We start from the raw sequence: 17,869 nt of genomic DNA on the forward strand, positions 1-17,869 counted from the left end.
TCTGAGCCAGGTACAGCCACCCCACCAAATGTCCAAGCCAGTGGCTCCCAGGCTGTGGAACAAAACTGGTTCACTGATTTTACCACAAAGGAGTTTTCTGGGCACCATCTCCCAGCTGAGCTTCTTCTCTCTTGTTCCCACAAGTCCCTCACCATGGTGGCGCCATGGCAATGAGGGAGGCCAGCAAGTCCTGTGTGTGTGCAAGGAAGGTTTCCAATGCCCATGGGACACAAAATAGCTGAGATTTTGGCATGGCAAGGCTATCACAGCTTGCAGCCTGTGAGTTTTCTCCCTCTCTGTTTCTGTACCAGGATTTCTGTGTTTGCCAAAGGTCTGTGCAGGTTGTGAAGCTCCCTTCCCTGCACCAAGGGAAATATAGGTTGGATATTAGGAAAAAGTTTTTCACAGAAAGAGTGATAAAGTTCTGGAAGGGCCTGCCTGGGGAGGTGGGGGAATCACCATCCCTGGATATGCCTAAAAAATAACTGGATGTGGCACAGGGTGCCAGGGTTTAGTTGAGGTGTTGGGGCTGGGTTGGGCTCGATGATCTTGAAGGTCTTTACCAACCCAGTGATTCTGTGAATTCAGATGAAACCTGCTGCTGTGAGAAGCAACCTCCTTACCCCAAAAGTGCTGTTCAGTTCTTCTTTTCCTGCAGCTGGGGAGGTGCCAGGCTCCCTGCAGCTGCTTTCAGCCACTGTGCAGTCCTGAGCCTGCTCTCCTGCCACGTGAACAGGGGCCTGTACCCAAAATGCCTGGAGGCCTTGTCTGTCTCAAAGGAGAAGGTGGTGACTATGGTGTTCAGCAGGGGCACGCTGAGGAAAGGCTGTGGCCTCCAGAAAGGGGACAGGATGACCCTGATGATCCTGTGCAGTTGTATCATCAACCACATCTTCCAGTAGGGGATGTGAGAGCCCAGCCTCAGCGAGGGGTCTGCACTGGAGAGCAGCTGGTGCCTGACCAGGAAGCCCTTCCTGCTTGGGGTGTCATCATAGCAGTAATACACCTGTCCTGCCAGCAGCTCTGCCTTCAGCTGCAGGTGCCTTGCTGCAAGGACATGCATCCATGCCACATTCCCTGCAGAAAGAGAGGGAGAGGAACAGCCATTCAGGAGGAGCTCAGTTTCCCTGTTCACCATAGAATGAGTGCATTGGATGTGCCAGCTTCAGTGCTGGGAAGCAGGGAGGCATTCATGTGTGCTCAGCTGTGCTGCAGAGAGACTGAGTAGTTAATCCAGGCCTCCAAGATCCTTTAAACCTTTGGTGTCCCCTTTGAGCTGGACAATTAATGTGCCTTGTGATCCTGGTTCATGTGAAGCAAAAGGCAGTGTTTTGTAGTGAGAGCAGGATGAATAGGAGGCAGTGCTCCAGGGTTTTATCCCTGCCTCTACTGTGAGCCTTTGAAGGAGTCACTTGATTTACCTGGGCCTGATTCTTCTCTAACAGCATTTTCAAAATCTGTACTTTTGGAAAAAGACATATAAGTGTGCTGCACAGAAATCACTGAATGCCTGCATGATCTAATGGTGAATTACACCCCCTGAAAGGCACCAAAACAAATTCTTCCTATAGGTTTTGTGAGTAATTTCTTTGCTTGCTAAAACTGGTCATGTAGTGCAGCCTTTTCTGTAAAGAACTTGATAAATAATGGTAGTTTAATTTTTTTTCCTAATGAAGAAGTATCTTTTCCTAGCAAAAACATTTTAAAAACACAGCCAGAATTTCTTTCTGCCCCCCATATATCCCTGAAACACTTCTCAAAGGGCATAAAGAAAACTCTTCCCAGGAAAATAGTAATAAGACACTTTTAAAATCCTTTAGCCAGTCTAAGTTTTGTGGCTCCAAACCCATTTGTGCTCATTCACCATGCTGATCTCTCACTCTGGGGAGATTATGGCTAAGCTGACGTGTACAATCCCCTGTGACTAAAGCTGGTAGCACCCATGCAAGGAGCTCAGCCCTTCACTCACCCACGTAGGTGTGATTCCTCTCGGTGTCCTCAGGCTCCAGGTAGTTCAGAACACCCCTCCTGGCTCTGGCAAGCGAGTACAGCTCCTGCAGGAACCCTGCCTTCTCCCCATACACGGTGTTGGCACGGAGGACGCAGGTTCTGAGTGTGCCGCCATTGCTCAGCTGCAAAATCAGGGAGGGATGTCAGGGGATGGATCCAGTTTGGGTGGATCCAGAGATGGGATCTCCCACAGTGACACTGGGTTTCCTGGAGAAATCCAAACCCTGGGAGTTCTGGAGAAGAGGAGTCAACATTTGCAGAGCTGCTCTGCATGCTTGGCACCTGTTTTGAGTCCCTAAAAACACAAGGAGGTGCCCAGTTTGATTTTTTTTTTTTTTTTTTTCACTGCAGACCTGCACCCATGTGGTGCTCCTTGAGAGGCTGGTGGCATGAATTCTTCTGCAGTTTGGTGTATAAAAGAGGATTTGCAACAACCAAAACCAGGTACCACAGCAAGCCAGCCCAACTGGCTGGCCTCAAACTGGGACTAGGGCAGAGATGCTCCAGGCAGTGGTTTAGAGCACAAATGTCATTTTTACATTCTCCTTAATTGTCTAGAAGAACTCATATGTGCTGCAAGCCTAAAACACTGAACAGGGGGCTAGCCCTGGGTACACCAATGTTTTTAGTTCTTAAGTCACTCTGGAAAGCCTGAAAATTACACTTCTTTTTTTCAGTGTGAACTAGTTGAACCTGGTTCCTTCAGCCCTAATTTAGCACAGCCCTTTCCAAAGTCACACTCCTGCTGGAGCTGAAGCAGAGGCTCAAAGGGAAGAACCCTGTGATCCTGGGAGAGTCTGGCAGCTTCCTGCTGATGTGGGAATATCAGGCTTTGGGAGGCTTAGGACAATGTGGTTTATGCATCAAATTCAGGCAAAGGCTGGATACACACTTAGCCAGGAGCTGTGGGGTTTCTCCATCTCCCTCTTCCTCCTGCCTTGTGCTGTAATTCCAGGGCTGCTACCACTGGATTTCGTACCTTTGCTCCGTTGGCTTCAAGCACAATTTTTTCTGCCATGGCTTTTGTCTTCCCATAGGGCAGCTCCACTTCCCCAGTGTACTGAGTGTCCTCATTTCCTCTGGAACAGATTGTGGGAGACAGGGAGTGACCATGGGGGGTGGGATTTTCAGGGTCCCCTGTTGTGGGGAGGAATGATGAATCTGACTCCATGTTCTTAGAAGGCTAATTTATTATTATATTATTATATTATATTATATTATATTATATTATATTATATTATATTATATTATATTATATTATATTATATTATATTATATTATATTATACTATACTACAACTATTCTAAAGAATAAAGAATACTGACAGAAGGCTAAAAGATAATAATGAAAAACTCTTCAGTCTCACCAGAGCCTCAACACAGCTGGCTGTGATTGGTCATTGAGTTAAAACAATTCACATGAAACCAATGAAACAATCACCTGAACCTCTGTTTTGTATAAACAATCTCAATGTACGTTCCAAAGCAGCAAAACACAGGAGAAGCAAATCAGATAATTATTGTTTTCATTTTTCTCTGAGGCTTCTCAGCTTCCCAGGAGAAGAAATCCTGGTGAAGGGATTTTTCAGAAAATGTGACAGTGACAATGGGGCAGAGCACAGGGCTCAGGGACATCTGTCCCAGGCTGGTTTGCTCTGCATTCCCTGCTCCCAGGAGTTTCTGCTGCCTGGCAGCAATGGGAATCTCAGCTCCTCACTGCACTTTGGGAGGAATAAAGCCCCAAGGAACACCAGGTGCTTCAGGGTGTTCACAGGCAGGTTTGCATGGGGCAGTGCTTTCTCAGAGCTGGATTTAGGTTTGTCTAATAGCAAGATTGAAATAACATTCCATCAGGCAAATTAGAAGGCAGCAGAGTGACATTTTTAAGCAACTCAGAGCAAGGTAAAAAGAGCACAAGAAGATGGAGGGCAGGAAAATGAGAGCAATTCTACTTCATTTTTTCATCAAGGGCAGAGAAAAGCCTCTCATGAGCCATAAACTAAAAGGAGAAACTACTACTTAATTTTCTCACAGAGTTGATTAAAGTTGGGAGGCATTTACTGGGGATGTGGTGGAGCTGCTGGAGATCTCCTGGAAGCCTTGCAATCAGCAGGGTTGGGCTGGGATTGCTCCTTCATCTCCCCTCACAAATTACCCTTGAGGGCAAGGAGAAGCAAAGAACCCATGGCCAAGGACAAGCAGGGAACCCTGGGCTGTGGCAGGAAGACAGCCTGCTCCTTACAGCTGCCAAGGGGAAAACCTCATGTGGGATCTCACATGGAACTGGCCTCACAGAAAGCAGCTCTATTCCCCAAAGGGTGTCAGCATCACGTCCCAGTGGTTTTAGATCAGCCTGAGGCCATCATGGGATTTGATTAAACATCTCCAGTGGGCTCTGGAGTGAAGAAACCTGGCTTGCAGCATGGGGAAGGAGCATCCACTTGCTCCCCTGAGTAGCAGAGATGAGCTCTCCCTCCCTCCATGTGCTGCTGGAGACTTTATTCCCATTTTTAAATTAATTTTCTCTATATTTTGCTGTTCAAGAGAAATCCACCCTGGCAAACCAGGACCTGCCAGGCATGGGGTACCCCACACAGGGCAAAGAGGAATCCTCACCCTCCTGTGGCAGATGGGCTCAGATACATCTCCTGTTCAGTGGCCTATGAGGACTTCACCCAGCAAATCTGCAGCAGAGGTGTTTTTGTCAAACACTGGGCCTTGGGAGAGTCAGCTCTGACTCAGGCTCCCTCTTTGACCTTGGCAAGTTGTTTTCTCTTTTCTGTGCTCAGATCTCCCTGTGTAAAACGTGGCTGGTGCTGCTGCCTGGCCCCTGCCTGTTCAGCAGTCTGGCATGTTGTGTGTCAGATATCCCAGCTGAGATCGGGCTCTCCTTGCACTACAGCAACAGAAATAAATTAGGAGCATCAGAAATGCAAACTCCTCACACACCCTGGGCTTCTATCACAAAACCCTCCTCCCCTCCCTGTGTTTACAGGGCATGAACAAGAGACAAACCAAAAAACAAGCAAGACAAAAGATTGATTGTGCAAGGTTTGTTGCAAACCCAGGAGAGGCCCAAGACAATTAGTGGGGGTTATCTAGAAGTTCTAGTTTTAATTGCTTTCTCTTTTTTTTTTTTTTAATCAATTTTTTTAGGTTTTGGTTTGGGGTTTTTTTCCTGGTTTTTTTGCCCTGCAAAGCTTTTGAAAAGCAGCAGCCTCACAAAGGGACAAACCTGCCTGCTGTTCCTGGGCTCTGCTGTGTGTGCCTTCCCCCACCCCTCTGAAGCTTGGTAGTAACAAAGAGCTCAGCATAATGCTCTTGCTTTTCAAAACGATCCCAGATAAGTGAACGCTAATCAGAGTGGAGCAGCATTGTCAGAAGGTATCTCAGCAGTGCCTGTCTCCCAGGGATTGAGACTGACAGAGGCATTTTCTATTATTGTTGGATGCTGAGGTGTGAGCATTATCCCTGAGCCCATCACCCCGGCCAGAGACTCCTCCTGCTTTGTCTGTGCCAATTCCCTGCACGTAAAAGGGAGGAAAATAAATTCTACAGTGCAGTGATGGAGAAGGGAGACAGAGGAAAAGGAAAAGGCAGGATCCTGGACCATGAGGGAGAGGGCAGAACAGATGGGGTGGGGAGATGGGAAGAGGAGGAAGGAGAGAGGCATCACCTATGCCTTCAGTCTGCAGAGCAGAGCCATGTTATGCTGCTCCCAATCATCCCTGGGCCCCCCTGAGGCAGGTGGGGTAAGTTTTCACTGGGAGGCTGATACTTCTCATTATCTAATTCCTTTCATTTAAAATCAAAATAATTGGAGAATGAAGACCCCTCTCTAGGGCTTCCTCTCAGGATAATGGGAGAATCTGAACAGAACACTCATTTTGTGTTCTGCAAAATGAGTGAAAGGCTCCAGGTGTGGCTTTGTTTGTGTTTGTGGTGGGGAAGGCTGTTCACAGCTCCATGAGCATCAGCCTGGGTGGGTTTTCTTGCCCCTGTTGGTGCCTGCTTTACAAGCTAAAGGACTGTGATCAGGCAAGATCTGGGGCTGATTTTTTCAAGACATCTGTTCACATCTTTATCTTAACTCACAGGACTAAAATACTGACAAGTATGTGCCTGTATCTACATGAATTCTTAGGATTTGTATTTGCTAGTGACCAAATTCCATAGCTTTGCAGTGACACAGTCCCCAGTGCCTGTGGTCCCAAGTGGATTGAGTTGCTCTCATGGATTTCTTCATAAACCAGACATTTATTCTACAGATTTGAGTGCTTAGACACTTTTCAAAACAAGGGGCTTATGCCTTGACTTACTTGTGAGCATGAAATTTTGGCTTGTAGGCAATTTTAAGTTGTCTTTTCTAGCTGGGCTCAAATTTCTGGAACCAAATGACTGAAGGCAGCTGTGCCCAGCCTGGCTGCCTGTGGAGACACCACTTGACTTGGAGCCAGCTCCCCTGGCACACAAATTTCCAGGGGCTGACCAGTTTGTGTGGCTACAACCAGGCTTGAAATCAGCAAGGAGCCTTCCAATGCACATCAGACTGCCCTCAAATTTAACCTAAAACTTCAGCCCCTGAAGTTTTTTAAGATATTTCTTCAGAAATATCAGCCCTGCTCTCAAGGTGCAGGTGCTGTTGCCCCAGGAATACAAAAGTATTCCCAAATCCTGATGCTGAGCCCTGAGCAGGGGTGTCAGCTGATTGTCAAAGTCACTTCTGGAGATCAAAGCAAAAAAACCCTCAAAATTGTTATTTTAACCACTGTCTTTGCATTGATCCAAATCCCACTTTTGCCACAGAGGCTTTTCTAAAGCTCTGCTGCTGCTTCTGGGTCTGTGGGTCAATCTCATGGGAGCCCAAACAGAGGAGAAGGGTTGAGCATAAAATTCCCTGAAGCCCAGGAGGTAGCCCCCATGAGCATGTTCCAGGAAGAAGGATTTTGAGGGATAGAAGGGTACAATTTTCAGGTCAGAAGCAGGTAACAGAAGGAAGTGACTACACCTGAATCCTGCAGGTTCACACCAGTGCCTCTCTCCCCTAAGACTTCATGGGCAATTACTTTTTCTGGGATAATGCTACATGAGATTTGCCCACACTTGATAACAGGAGATTGGCACAGGCTTGCCAGCAGTTCCCTGTGGAGCTGGGAGGAGAAGGGGCAGTGTGGTGGTGGCAGTGAGGCACCACCTGCCCTTTGGGCTGATTCATTGTGAGGGAGAGCAAAACCTCTGACCCAACAGCAGGATGTAATTTGGCCATATCCCAAACTTTGAGCACATGAAACCTTATCTGAAAATTATTTTAGGGCTCAGAGGAGCAGGGCTGTAGATCCAGGGACAGCCTGGCAGTGCAGCTGGGCCACACAGCTCTCACCTTGGGGTATCACTGGCCAGGCTTAGGCTGGGAAGAGCCACGGTTCCTAAATGGGCAGAGCAGCAAGGAAAGGTTTTCAAGAAGGAGAAGAGGAACAAACAGGAAGGGGAACACAAATCTTCTCCTCAGTAGCTCAAATCTCCACCTGGCTGCAGTTGCATTGCTGTTTGACTGGACAAAGTAAAGTAAAAGGAGAAGGTTTGCTGAGGCTCACCTGAGCAGGGGCTCACAGGCGGTGTTGGGTCCCACGGCAGCGATGGAGCTGGTGTACAGCAGGTATGGGATGCTCAGGGCACAGCAGGCCCTTACCACATTTTCAGTTCCTGTGGGGCAAGATGGGAAGGACAAACATTCAACCACCTTGTCTGGATTCCTGTTGTGCAAATCAAAACAGATTCCCAGCATTTTTCCAACTTGGAACTAACCCATCTTTTTTTATGACTGAAAAGATGTAAAGCCCCAGGTGAGGGCTGCATTTTCTCAGAAGGGGATGGTTGATAACATGAGTAGTTTATAACATAGTTTATAACATGAGTAGCAGTCACATCCACAGCTCTGATATGCCTGATCCTCCATGGCCATTGGCAACTGACTTAAGTTGGGTTTTAGAGCTGCTGACAAAGGGAAGCTGAGGGCTTGGCAGAGCAAAACCCCATATTTTTTCATTTGGGGGCAGGTTGTTGGTGAGCTGCAGCCTTCTGGCAAAGCATCAGTGTTTTAGTTGCATGTGTGGCTCTGTAGAAGATCTGCAGGGTGCTACAGGGTGAAATCACTCCATCAGACTCCTGATAGCTGCAGAACTTTAAATAAAATAATGAGGGCAGTTTATAAGTCCATGTGAAATCCAGACAAATCCAAAACATGGTTTGCTTTAAGGAAGGTTGTTCTGGCTGAATTAGTTGGTCAGTGTGTGTGGTTTAGTGTGGTTATTTTGGAGTATTTTGGTGGGTTTGAATGATTTGTGACTCTTTCAGGGGTGGTTTTTTGCATTCATTGTGATTTTGATCCAAGTTGATCCTGTGAGAGCCTCAATGACAAGGACTGAGCCTTCAGACCTGGTAAGGCAGATCTGAAAGGAAGTTTGTAGGGTTGGCTTCCAGAAACCTCCACACTATTTGTGCCTGGCTAAGCAGGCTCTGCCCTGAGCCTGTCTGCAGATCTTGTGTGGGAGGGCTTCTCTTTGCTCTTAAGGGCATAATCTGAAATTACCAAGGAAATCCTGAGTTTAGGATAATTTCCAAGCACATGAATCCATCTGAAATCCCAGTGGAAAAGAATCAATGTGCTTCTCCATGAGCCTATCACAATATGTAAAGTTAACTGAGAACCCCTGGTGAGAAACATCACTGGAAACAGCTGAGTTAAAATCCATTCAGCTTAACAAAAAGCAGATTAAAAAGTCTTTAAGTGACTAGATGGAAAAAATAATTCTTGTAGAAGAGAACTCTTCAATTCAGTCAACAAGGCTCTAACAGGATTCAGCAGCCAGTGGTTGAAACAGAGAAGGGAATCAAAGCAGAAGATGTAAATTTTGGCCAGAAATGATAATTAACCATAGCCACACCACCACTCCTCAGCATTGTTATGGCTTGCTGAAAGCCATGATAGATAGCCCATTAACTTGCACCCTTAATTTGAGGCAACAAGTCTGTTGAAAAGGAATGGTCCAATTTAGCCACAAATTGTTGGGCTTAGAGCAGTAATTGGATGGATTTCTGTGGCCTGAGTTGCACAGAGGAGCCAGCTAGAGGATTATATACTTGACCTCTCCTGACCCTGCTTTTTTTTCATGGAGTCTACAGCAGGTATCAAATACCATTTTTATTCTTTTATCTGCCATGATGTTAATAGAGAACTTCAGGCTGATCTCTCAGTTCAGGATTTTGAGGAGCCCTAGTGAGGGCAGCAGCCCCATTTTGGGGAGTTCCACGTGGAGCCATCCAAGGGGAGGCAGAAATGCAGGACAGGCTCCTCTTAAACCATCCCAGACCATGTTCCTCAAAGAGTCACACTGGAAAATCCTTGCATGTGTGGTTTTCTGGGAATGTCACCAACATCTGCAAGAGGTTTGGTTTGCTGAGGAGGGAACTTGCCCCGTGTTCAGTGCTCTCTGTAAATCCTCCCTGAGCTGAAGCACTGAGCTCACAGCAACAGTGAGGGGGAAGAGCTCACAAAGCCACTAAAAAGCAGCATGAACCCTCAGGCTCTGAATATTCTCAGAACACGGAGAGCACAATACAGGCTCTTAAAAGCATTGAGTTTTGAAAACAAGTACAGCAATGAAAAGAAGGCTGGAATTTAAATGTTACCCTTGAATGTATCAGCAAATAGTCGAAGCCCTAAGCAGTAATTGAGTTGGAGATGTATATATATTTTAAAAAAAATAAAATTCCTTCCTTTTGGTTAATGACTATTTTAGTAGCTAACAGCCTGAGGTACCACTGGAATTGCTGCTGTAATAGGGATTTCATTATTTTTATAGCCTGTGCTTATTTCCCAGATTTATGAACAAATTTTCTCTAAGCAGATCTTGCACCAAACATGAAATTGGCTCTTGGTGGTAGGAGGACAGGGCTGTGGAGCTCTCAGTTACACGTGGCCTGTTGGTACATGATAGCTGGGAACTCTGACTAATTAAACAGCATCACTCTGCTAATTAAAACAGCATCACTCCCTTCTGGTGGGTGCAGCTCAACGGGTACAGCCTTGTGCTGGTATAGACAGGGCAAAATCCTTGGGAAAGCTATGAGCTATCCAGAACAGGGTTTAGTTTTAATTGCTGTCCTTGTCACACAGCAAACAGTTTCAGACCACTGTAGGTGTGTCCTGACCCATCTCAGTGCCACGAGGGGAAGTTCTGCCCTGGCCCAGGAGAGCTGTGCCAAAACCGAGCCCAGATTTGATGAGAGGAGGAAGGACAGGGGGGCAAAGGGAGAAACCTCCCTGCCGGAAAGGTTCTGGGCATCTTTTCCCACCCAGGATGTGAGGGATTCAGGCAGAGGGAGCAGAAAATGTGGCTGGATGTGGCTGAAGGTGTGTGAGAGGACAGGGCTGTGCCCAGGGCCCTGTGAGGACAGGGCTGTGCCCAGGGCCCCATGAAGGGATGGACAGGGCTGTGCCCAGAGCCCCGTGAGGGGACAGGGCTGTGCCCAGGGCCCATGAGGGGACAGAGCAGTGCCCAGGACCCTGTGAGGGGACAGGGCTGTGCCCAGGGCCCATGAGGGGACAGGGCTGTGCCCAGGACCCCGTGAGGGGACAGAGCAGTGCCCAGAGCCCTGTGAGAGGGCAGGGCTGTGCCCAGGGCCCATGAGGGGACAGGGCTGTGCCCAGGGCCCCATGACAGGGGGACAGGGCTGTGCCCAGGGCCCATGAGGGGACAGGGCAGTGCCCAGGGCCCATGAGGGGACAGGGCTGTGCCCAGGGCCCATGAGGGGACAGGGCTGTGCCCAGGGCCCATGAGGGGACAGGGCTGTGCCCGAGGCCCCATGAGGGGACAGGGCTGTGCCCAGAGCCCCATGAGGGGGACAGGGCTGTGCCCAGAGCCCCATGAGGGGACAGGGCTGTGCCCAGGGCCCATGAGGGGACAGGGCTGTGCCCAGGGCCCTGTGAGAGGGCAGGGCTGTGCCCAGGGCCCTGTGAGGGGACGGACAGGGCTGTGCCCAGGGCCCCATGAGGGGACAGGGCTGTGCCCAGGGCCCCGTGAGGGGACAGGGCTGTGCCCAGGGCCCCATGAGGGGACAGGGCAGTGCCCAGGGCCCCATGAGGGGACAGGGCTGTGCCCAGAGCCCCGTGAGGGGATAGGGCTGTGCCCAGGGCCCATGAGGGGACAGGGCTGTGCCCAGGGCCCCATGGGGGACAGAGCTGTGCCCAGGGCCCCATGAGGACGGGGCTGTGCCCAGGGCCCTGTCTGGGCTCACCCCCGACGTTGACAGCTCTCATCTCCCAGAAGGGCACCGTGCCCCTGTAGTCCACCACTGCAGCCGTGTGCAGCACCACGTGCACCCCCCTCATGGCAGCCAGGAGCGCGTCGGGGTCTCGGATGTCCCCTCTCATCGCTGTCACACGAGTGGGAGCTGCAGAAAAACAATGCAGAGGTGCAGGGGGGGAAAGGGAGTACAAATCAGCATTTGTACTTACTGGAAAGTACAAAAATATCTATAAATTAAAAAAAATCTATTTATTTTAATTAAATTTTCTTTAAATAAATCAATTCTAATAATAAATAATTATTAATTAATAAATCATAAGTATTTTATTAATTAATAATTAAATTAATAAATAATTTTAAATTGAATAAATATATTTTAATTTAGAAATAAAAATTACAAATTGAACAAAAATTTTTAAATAAAAAAATTATAAATCAAATCAGCATTTGTACTTTCTGCAAACTACAAAAAAATTCTAAATAAAAAAATTAATTCGCTAATTTAAATTAAAATTTAATTAAATAAATATAAATAATTAATAATTAATCAGTAACTAACAAGCAATTAATTATTAATTAGATAAATAATCAATTTAATTAAATTAATCCATTCATTGTGATATATAAATTTAAAAATGAGAAATCAAAAATTATTTTAAAAATTATACATCAAATCAGCATTTGTACTTTCTGCAAACTAAAAAAATTTGTACCTTCCTGCAAAGCATGGAATGTCGTCTCTGCAGGGCAATGCAAAGCACTCTCTGATATTGACTGTGCCATTTAAATCCAGCACACCAGGGCAAAATTCCTTTTTTTTTTTGAACTCCAAGAAGCCAGGTTTGCATCTGGTTTTAATGTAACACGGTGCTGTGCATCAGCTGTGGGGCAGAGTGGCTGTGTCTGTGTGTCTGTGTGTCTGTGTGTCTGTGTGTCTGTGTGTCTGTCAGTGCAGAGCCCCAGCCTGCACCGAGGGCAGCAGGACACTCCTGGCCCAGGGAAGCTGTGCTGGACTCTTCCCTTCAGACCTTCAGACACAGACTTTTAGGGCTTGTGGGAACAACACCCGGTGATTTCAAGAGACATCCCGCAGAACTTTGTTTAAATTGCAAATACTGGAGATTAAGAAGGAAAATAATGCAGGAGGTTTAAAAAGTTTCATAGGAAATTCCTCCCTTAGAGCCACTCAGAATTTTCCCCCTATTCCCTTTCACCTCCTCCTTCCTCAGAGTAGCTGCTCCTTGCATGGCTACTCTTGGCATCTACTATTTGTTTTCTTGCTTTGAGACAGTGTTGTAACATTTAAGTAGGATTTTTCTCTTTTTCCTTTCCTGTAGTTGGGAACAGACCAGGGAGAAGCTGGGACAAGTAGCCTGTACTCCTCAGGGATTTGCAAGAAGCCACTCAGGGGTTGCTTTGGGAAGGAGATGTTAGGAAAATTAATCCACAAACACCAGAGGTTTATGTCCAAAAAGGAGACAGAGGAATCCTTTTTGGCTTTATTAGAACAAAGGGAGAGGCCATGGGGCATTCCCCTGGGATCTCTCCAATTTTTGGAGGACGCAGCCTCCTTTTATCCCAATTTCCCAGCCACATTTCCCTTCTCTCTTTCCCCATTAGCTGAGGTCCTTGAGAGGTACAGACTTCCCAAAACACCTGATACCAGAGATTTCCCTCTAATGTATAACCCTCCCTTTTAATTCTTTTGGAATTTAGGGGTTTCTCTTCCCCATTGTTTCTTTCGTCTTTCAATGTCTAATTTCATTTATCAGCAAACCTAAAGTTTATTTGTAAAAGCAAATATCTTTTTCCACTCATCAATCAGTGGAATCCTTCCCATTGTTTCTTTTATCTCCCAGTGCTGGTTTTATCCACCAGCAGACCCAGAGCTTGTTTGTAAAGACAAATCCTCTATTCCTCTCAGAGATGTCTCCTCTGCCCTGGGCAGAGCCCCACTCATGCTGGGCTGGATTGGAATTCCTGGAGGATCCCACAATTCAGGGAAGGGTCTTTGAGGCTGTTATGGTTGGAAACTCTCAGAGAGGATCCAACAGGGCAAGGTGGGCAGAGGATTATTCCTCATGGCCCAGAAGGAGGGATGGAATCCAAGCCAGCAGGTGAAGTGGCTGAGTGTTCTCTGAGGAGGAGACAGGAATTTTACCAAAGGGTCCAGCTGCTTTCTTCATTAGCAGAGCCAACAATCAGTAGACTCACTCTGAGGAGTTTTAATACTAAATTAATTAACATTGAGGATGAATATTAATTTAGTAGTAAAACACAGAGGTGATTCAGTGAGAATAGAGGGTGAAAGGAAGGAGCTGTCCATGAAGCAGAAGTAAAACCTTGGCTGGAGGACCAGAGGAGGATGCTCCTGCTGAGAGGCAGAGCAGGGTGTCAGCAGGCTCTTGGGGGGAATTTTTCTGCTCCTCTGTTGTTTGAGAAAGCCTAGAAGCCATCAGGCTGAATAGGATTAGCCTTTTTCACATCACCTGTGTTAAGGCAGCCAGGTGTAAAGCAACCATGAGGAATTTCCAAATTGACAAGGGCTGGTGAGCTCTTCCCAGGGCTCCTAAAGAGGTGAGGGGTGGAACTGCAGCTTTAATGTGTTATCAGCTACTTGGGAGAACTTCTGAAGGCACTGGGAGAGTTCAGCAGAGCAAGTGAAACACTTGTGCTAAGAAGGGAGGTAGAGAAGAGGCAGGAAATTACAGAACATTTTGGTTTCAACCCCAGGAAATTCAGGAGCACGCACTCGAACACGTGTGTGTGAGCACCTGTGGGATAATGGGCAGGATGGAGGCAGCTGACATGGATTTGTCAAGAACAAATCAAGCCAGATAAACCTCCTTTGTTCTTATGACAAGGTAACAGGCTGCAGGGATATTGTGGAACAGGTTGATGTCATCTATCTTGATTTTTGAAGGGCTTTGGAAACTCAGCGTCATTCTCACAAGGAGTCAGTAAAACATGGGCTAAATAAGCCCCATTAAGGAGAGCACAAAGCTGGTGGAATTACAGTTCCCAGGGAATTGCCAGCTGTGGTAGGTGGCTGCCCTGGGGCTTTCCAAGGCTTATTGCTGTATTTGAGTCTTTTTGATTGTTTTCATCAAGAATGTGGCAGATTTGTTCATTAAATCAGCAGATAACATCAGACTGGGAGGGACCATGCTGGAGGATTTGAGTATGAGCTGAATGGAATTAACAGAGTCTGGAGGGGGAGGGGAAAAAAAAGTGAAATTTGATAGGAACAAAGAGAAGTTTTTGGGTTTAGCAAGGAAGAGGCAACTGCTCTTCATGAAGGAATTAAATTGAGCCAGGGCAGCTCAGGAGCTGTTGCTTGTTGTCAGCTGGGAAAGGCACAATTGTAATGACAGGTAAAACAGGAGGATAAATTACAGGATGGAAGAGCCAAATCCATCAGCTTTTTGCAGCAATGGGAAGGCCACTGCCCAAAATTCAATTCTCCCTTGCAGCCAGGAGCAATGGCAGTGCCCTGCAGTGCTGGATGGAGCAGAGGAGGAGGAAGGAGTGTGTGAGAGCTGCTTTAGCCTGAAGCAGAAACCAGTATGGAGTGGAAGGATGTGGTTTGCAGATGGTAAAGATTGTTGTAAAAAAAAAAAAAAAGAGAGAGAGAGAGACAGTAATCCTGAAATACCTCTTCTACCTGTAAGTTTAGATGGGAAATCAAGGAGCCAGACTGTACCCACTGCCTGGTGGGGCAGAGATAAATGGGGTGGCCTGGGGACAGAACAAACATCTGTGGTGGGGTTGGGATGGCCCCTCAGGCTGCTCCTGCCTCATTGCCTGTGGTTTGCTGGGGTGTCAGGCCACAGAGCCCTCCTGGAGCAGGGATTTTGGCACCTCCCTAAGGTTTAAACAGCTTTTTCTTCAATTATGGGTGCTTTTAAGGTAATTGGCTCCCTGAAAGCTGGGGAAACCAGTCTGCTGAGTTCATCTGCCAGGGAGGTTTCTGATAGTGATATTTCCCTGGGAGTCTTGACTTGCTGTGGGTGCATCCCCTTTCTGTCCATATCTCCCCACAGGATCTCCCTCAGCATTTTTTGCCTCTCTCAAAGCAGGCTGAAGGTTTGGGCAGTCAGAGACAGGGAACCCAGCCCAGCATTAGCTGAGCAGAGCACCCTGAGCTGCCTTGGCTTGTTTTGCATGGGTATTCCTGAAGCCAGTAAAACAGGATGCTTTTCCCCAACAAATCTCACTGTGCTCAACCCTGCATAAGGGCAGCACTCAAGACATGATCAAATGAATTAATTCAGTATCTCTGAGTATTTACTGAGACTCACCCTCTCTTTTTTTAAGGCTGCTATAGGTTTCTCTCAATTATTTCCATCATTTATTTCACAATGCCTGCAGTAGGTGCTGAGATTGGTTCTGTTGCTGTCAGGATTTTCAGTTTATTCCCTCAGAAGCAGTGGCTGGTTGGAGCAGCTCAGGAAGGGGTTGGTTTTAGCCCCTTTGTGTCAGAGTGGCTGAGCAGCCAAGTTCCCATGTCACAGCCTCTGTGTGCACATGGCTCCTCACAACTGAGCCCTGCCTGGGGACTCAGAGCCTCACTGGGAGGCTTCTCTTGGCTGATCCATCCCTGGGGGTCTTTTTTCTTTGATTTAGTGCTGTGCTGTAAAATTTCTGAGCTGGAAGTTGTTCCTCACCCAGTCTGTTTGTCCAGGTTCCTGCCCCATGCCTGTAACTGTGGCATCTCCAGTGTTCTCCCAGCTGTCAGGAAAGGGAGGGGTATGGGCACTAAATAGTTGTTGGTGGCCTTTTCTTACCTGTGCTGAGTTCTTCTACTTCTTCTCTTGCTACTGAATCAAAAACTCTGACTTCTTTGATGTAGTCTTGTTGAGACAGGAGCTCCACGATCCTCTCCCCCACAAACCCACATCCTCCTGTCACCAGGTAGACCCAGGCTCCATCCATTGCTGCAGATGTTGTTGTGGTTGAGGAGAGAGAGAAGGAGGCTGCCAGGATCTTACTGTGCACTCAGCCAGTGTTTTCTGAGCTAAGTCTAAAGTTTAGCTGTCCCAGAATGCTGCTGGGTGAACATTAACTGCAGCTGGTTGCACATAAATCAGCTTTTCCTTGGCACAGTGCTGCCACAGGCCCCTTCTGGGCTCTCTGACCCAGCCTTTCCCTGCTCCCATGGCAGCCCATGGCCAGTGGGGCACCTCTGGCTTGCCTTGGTGTGTGTCCAGTCTCAAGCCAAAATTTGGATGCCAGTTTTGCACCCTGGACATTCCCTTCCCACAGGCAGGTTTGTCAGCTGAGGGAGCTCAGGGCTGCCAGGGGATGCTGCCAGGACCCTGTTCCCATGTCCTGGTGGTTTGTAGAGAGCCTTTAGAGCAGCAAATCCAGTGCTGAGCTGTGTCAGGGATGGGCAGCTGGGGTTTGGTGGTCACCAGTTTCACCAGTCTGAGCATCTGGCAGGGCTCTCCTGGATGGATGTGCCTTGAGCTGAATACATCACACACACCCCTCTCTATGATAGATATATATATTTATATATGTCTTTTTTTTTACAACATATATATAATATATTTATATTTATATATTTATATGTGTTTATATTTATGTATTTTTAGGAGGAGAAAGACGTCTCATAATTTGAAAACTGTGTTGAGTGCAAACTCTACCACATCCTTTGGCAAAGTGTTCCAGCAATTAATTCTCATCACTGATACAAGTTCCATCTTGGCTGACACACCTTTCCCTGCTATGCTATACAGTGTGTGCTGTTTAGTTTCCCACTGGAGTCCAAAAATGGCATCAGCTTTGTCCAAGGGTGCTTGATCCTGTCCTAAAAGTGGGATGTGGCAGGGACAAGACCTGTCCTGTTTCTCCCTGCCTCTCCCAAAAGGGCTCAGAGATAACAAAGTCAGGCCTGATCAGCTCCCAGCTCTCCTTGATGCCAAGCAAATGCCATCCTTCAGTCTGGAACAGGCACATTTTTTCCAATCCATCTTTGAAGCAGCTTGTCACTGGTGTTGGTGAACTGTTCCTAGAGGGTAAATAAGGCAATGTGGAGTCCCTGCTTATTTTTCCTTTACACAGTGTAGTAGCTGTTTTTCTATAGTATTGCTTGGGAAGTTTAGGGTGAGTTTGTTCCTGTTTCATGTTCACTGCTTTCCCCATGCCCAGGCTGGAATGTGGAGACGATTCCAACTGCATTCATGGCCAGACCACTCTTACCACAGTGCCAGTGCCTGGCACTTGCTGCTGAGCGTGAGGTTAATGAAGAGTTAAGGCAGTGAACTCCAAGAGTAGCTGTGTTTTGTTGGTGAATAAATAGTTTTCTTTTAATCAGCTCCTGCTACAAGTTCAATGTGTTCCCCTCTGCCATTGATTTTCCTGGGCTGTGTTAAGCTCAGGAGAAGTCAGTTCCCCTTGCTGTGATTACAATCAGTGGCCATAATGGCCCAGAGACCAACATGGGCCTGATGCTAATTTGGTGCCTGGCAGACCAGCACAGCCACAAATGTCCCAAGAAATTAATTTAGCCTTTTATCCAGCAACTCCCAATCTGTACAGTGGTGATTA

The 17,869-nt window shown here is 47.2% G+C and overlaps 1 protein-coding gene across 1 annotated transcript; it reads right to left on the bottom strand.

The window, feature by feature from the left end:
• Window positions 1-637: 637 nt before the first annotated feature.
• On the bottom strand, window positions 638-16,252 carry HSD3B7 (hydroxy-delta-5-steroid dehydrogenase, 3 beta- and steroid delta-isomerase 7). Its single transcript, XM_054647221.2, has 6 exons — window positions 16,105-16,252; window positions 11,307-11,462; window positions 7,604-7,712; window positions 2,990-3,089; window positions 1,970-2,132; window positions 638-1,077 (listed from the first exon to the last, which is right to left on the bottom strand). The coding sequence occupies exons 1-6, from the start codon at window positions 16,250-16,252 to the stop codon at window positions 638-640; spliced, it is 1,116 nt and encodes a 371-aa protein (XP_054503196.2).
• Between the last annotated feature and the right edge of the window lie 1,617 nt (window positions 16,253-17,869).

The sequence above is a fragment of the Agelaius phoeniceus genome, chromosome 20, assembly GCF_051311805.1.
Source record: "Agelaius phoeniceus isolate bAgePho1 chromosome 20, bAgePho1.hap1, whole genome shotgun sequence".
Taxonomy (NCBI): Eukaryota; Metazoa; Chordata; class Aves; order Passeriformes; family Icteridae; genus Agelaius; species Agelaius phoeniceus.

Bases quoted from the DNA above. Each gene is read 5' to 3' on its own strand.
- HSD3B7 (XM_054647221.2), bottom strand. From the start codon at position 16,252: ATGGATGGAGCCTGGGTCTACCTGGTGACAGGAGGATGTGGGTTTGTG. The intron at 7,713-11,306 runs GTGAGCCCAGAC...CTTGCCCCACAG, and splicing joins GAGAGCTGTCAACGTCGGGG to GAACTGAAAATGTGGTAAGG. The intron at 1,078-1,969 runs GTGAGTGAAGGG...CTCTTTCTGCAG, and splicing joins GAGGAATCACACCTACGTGG to GGAATGTGGCATGGATGCAT.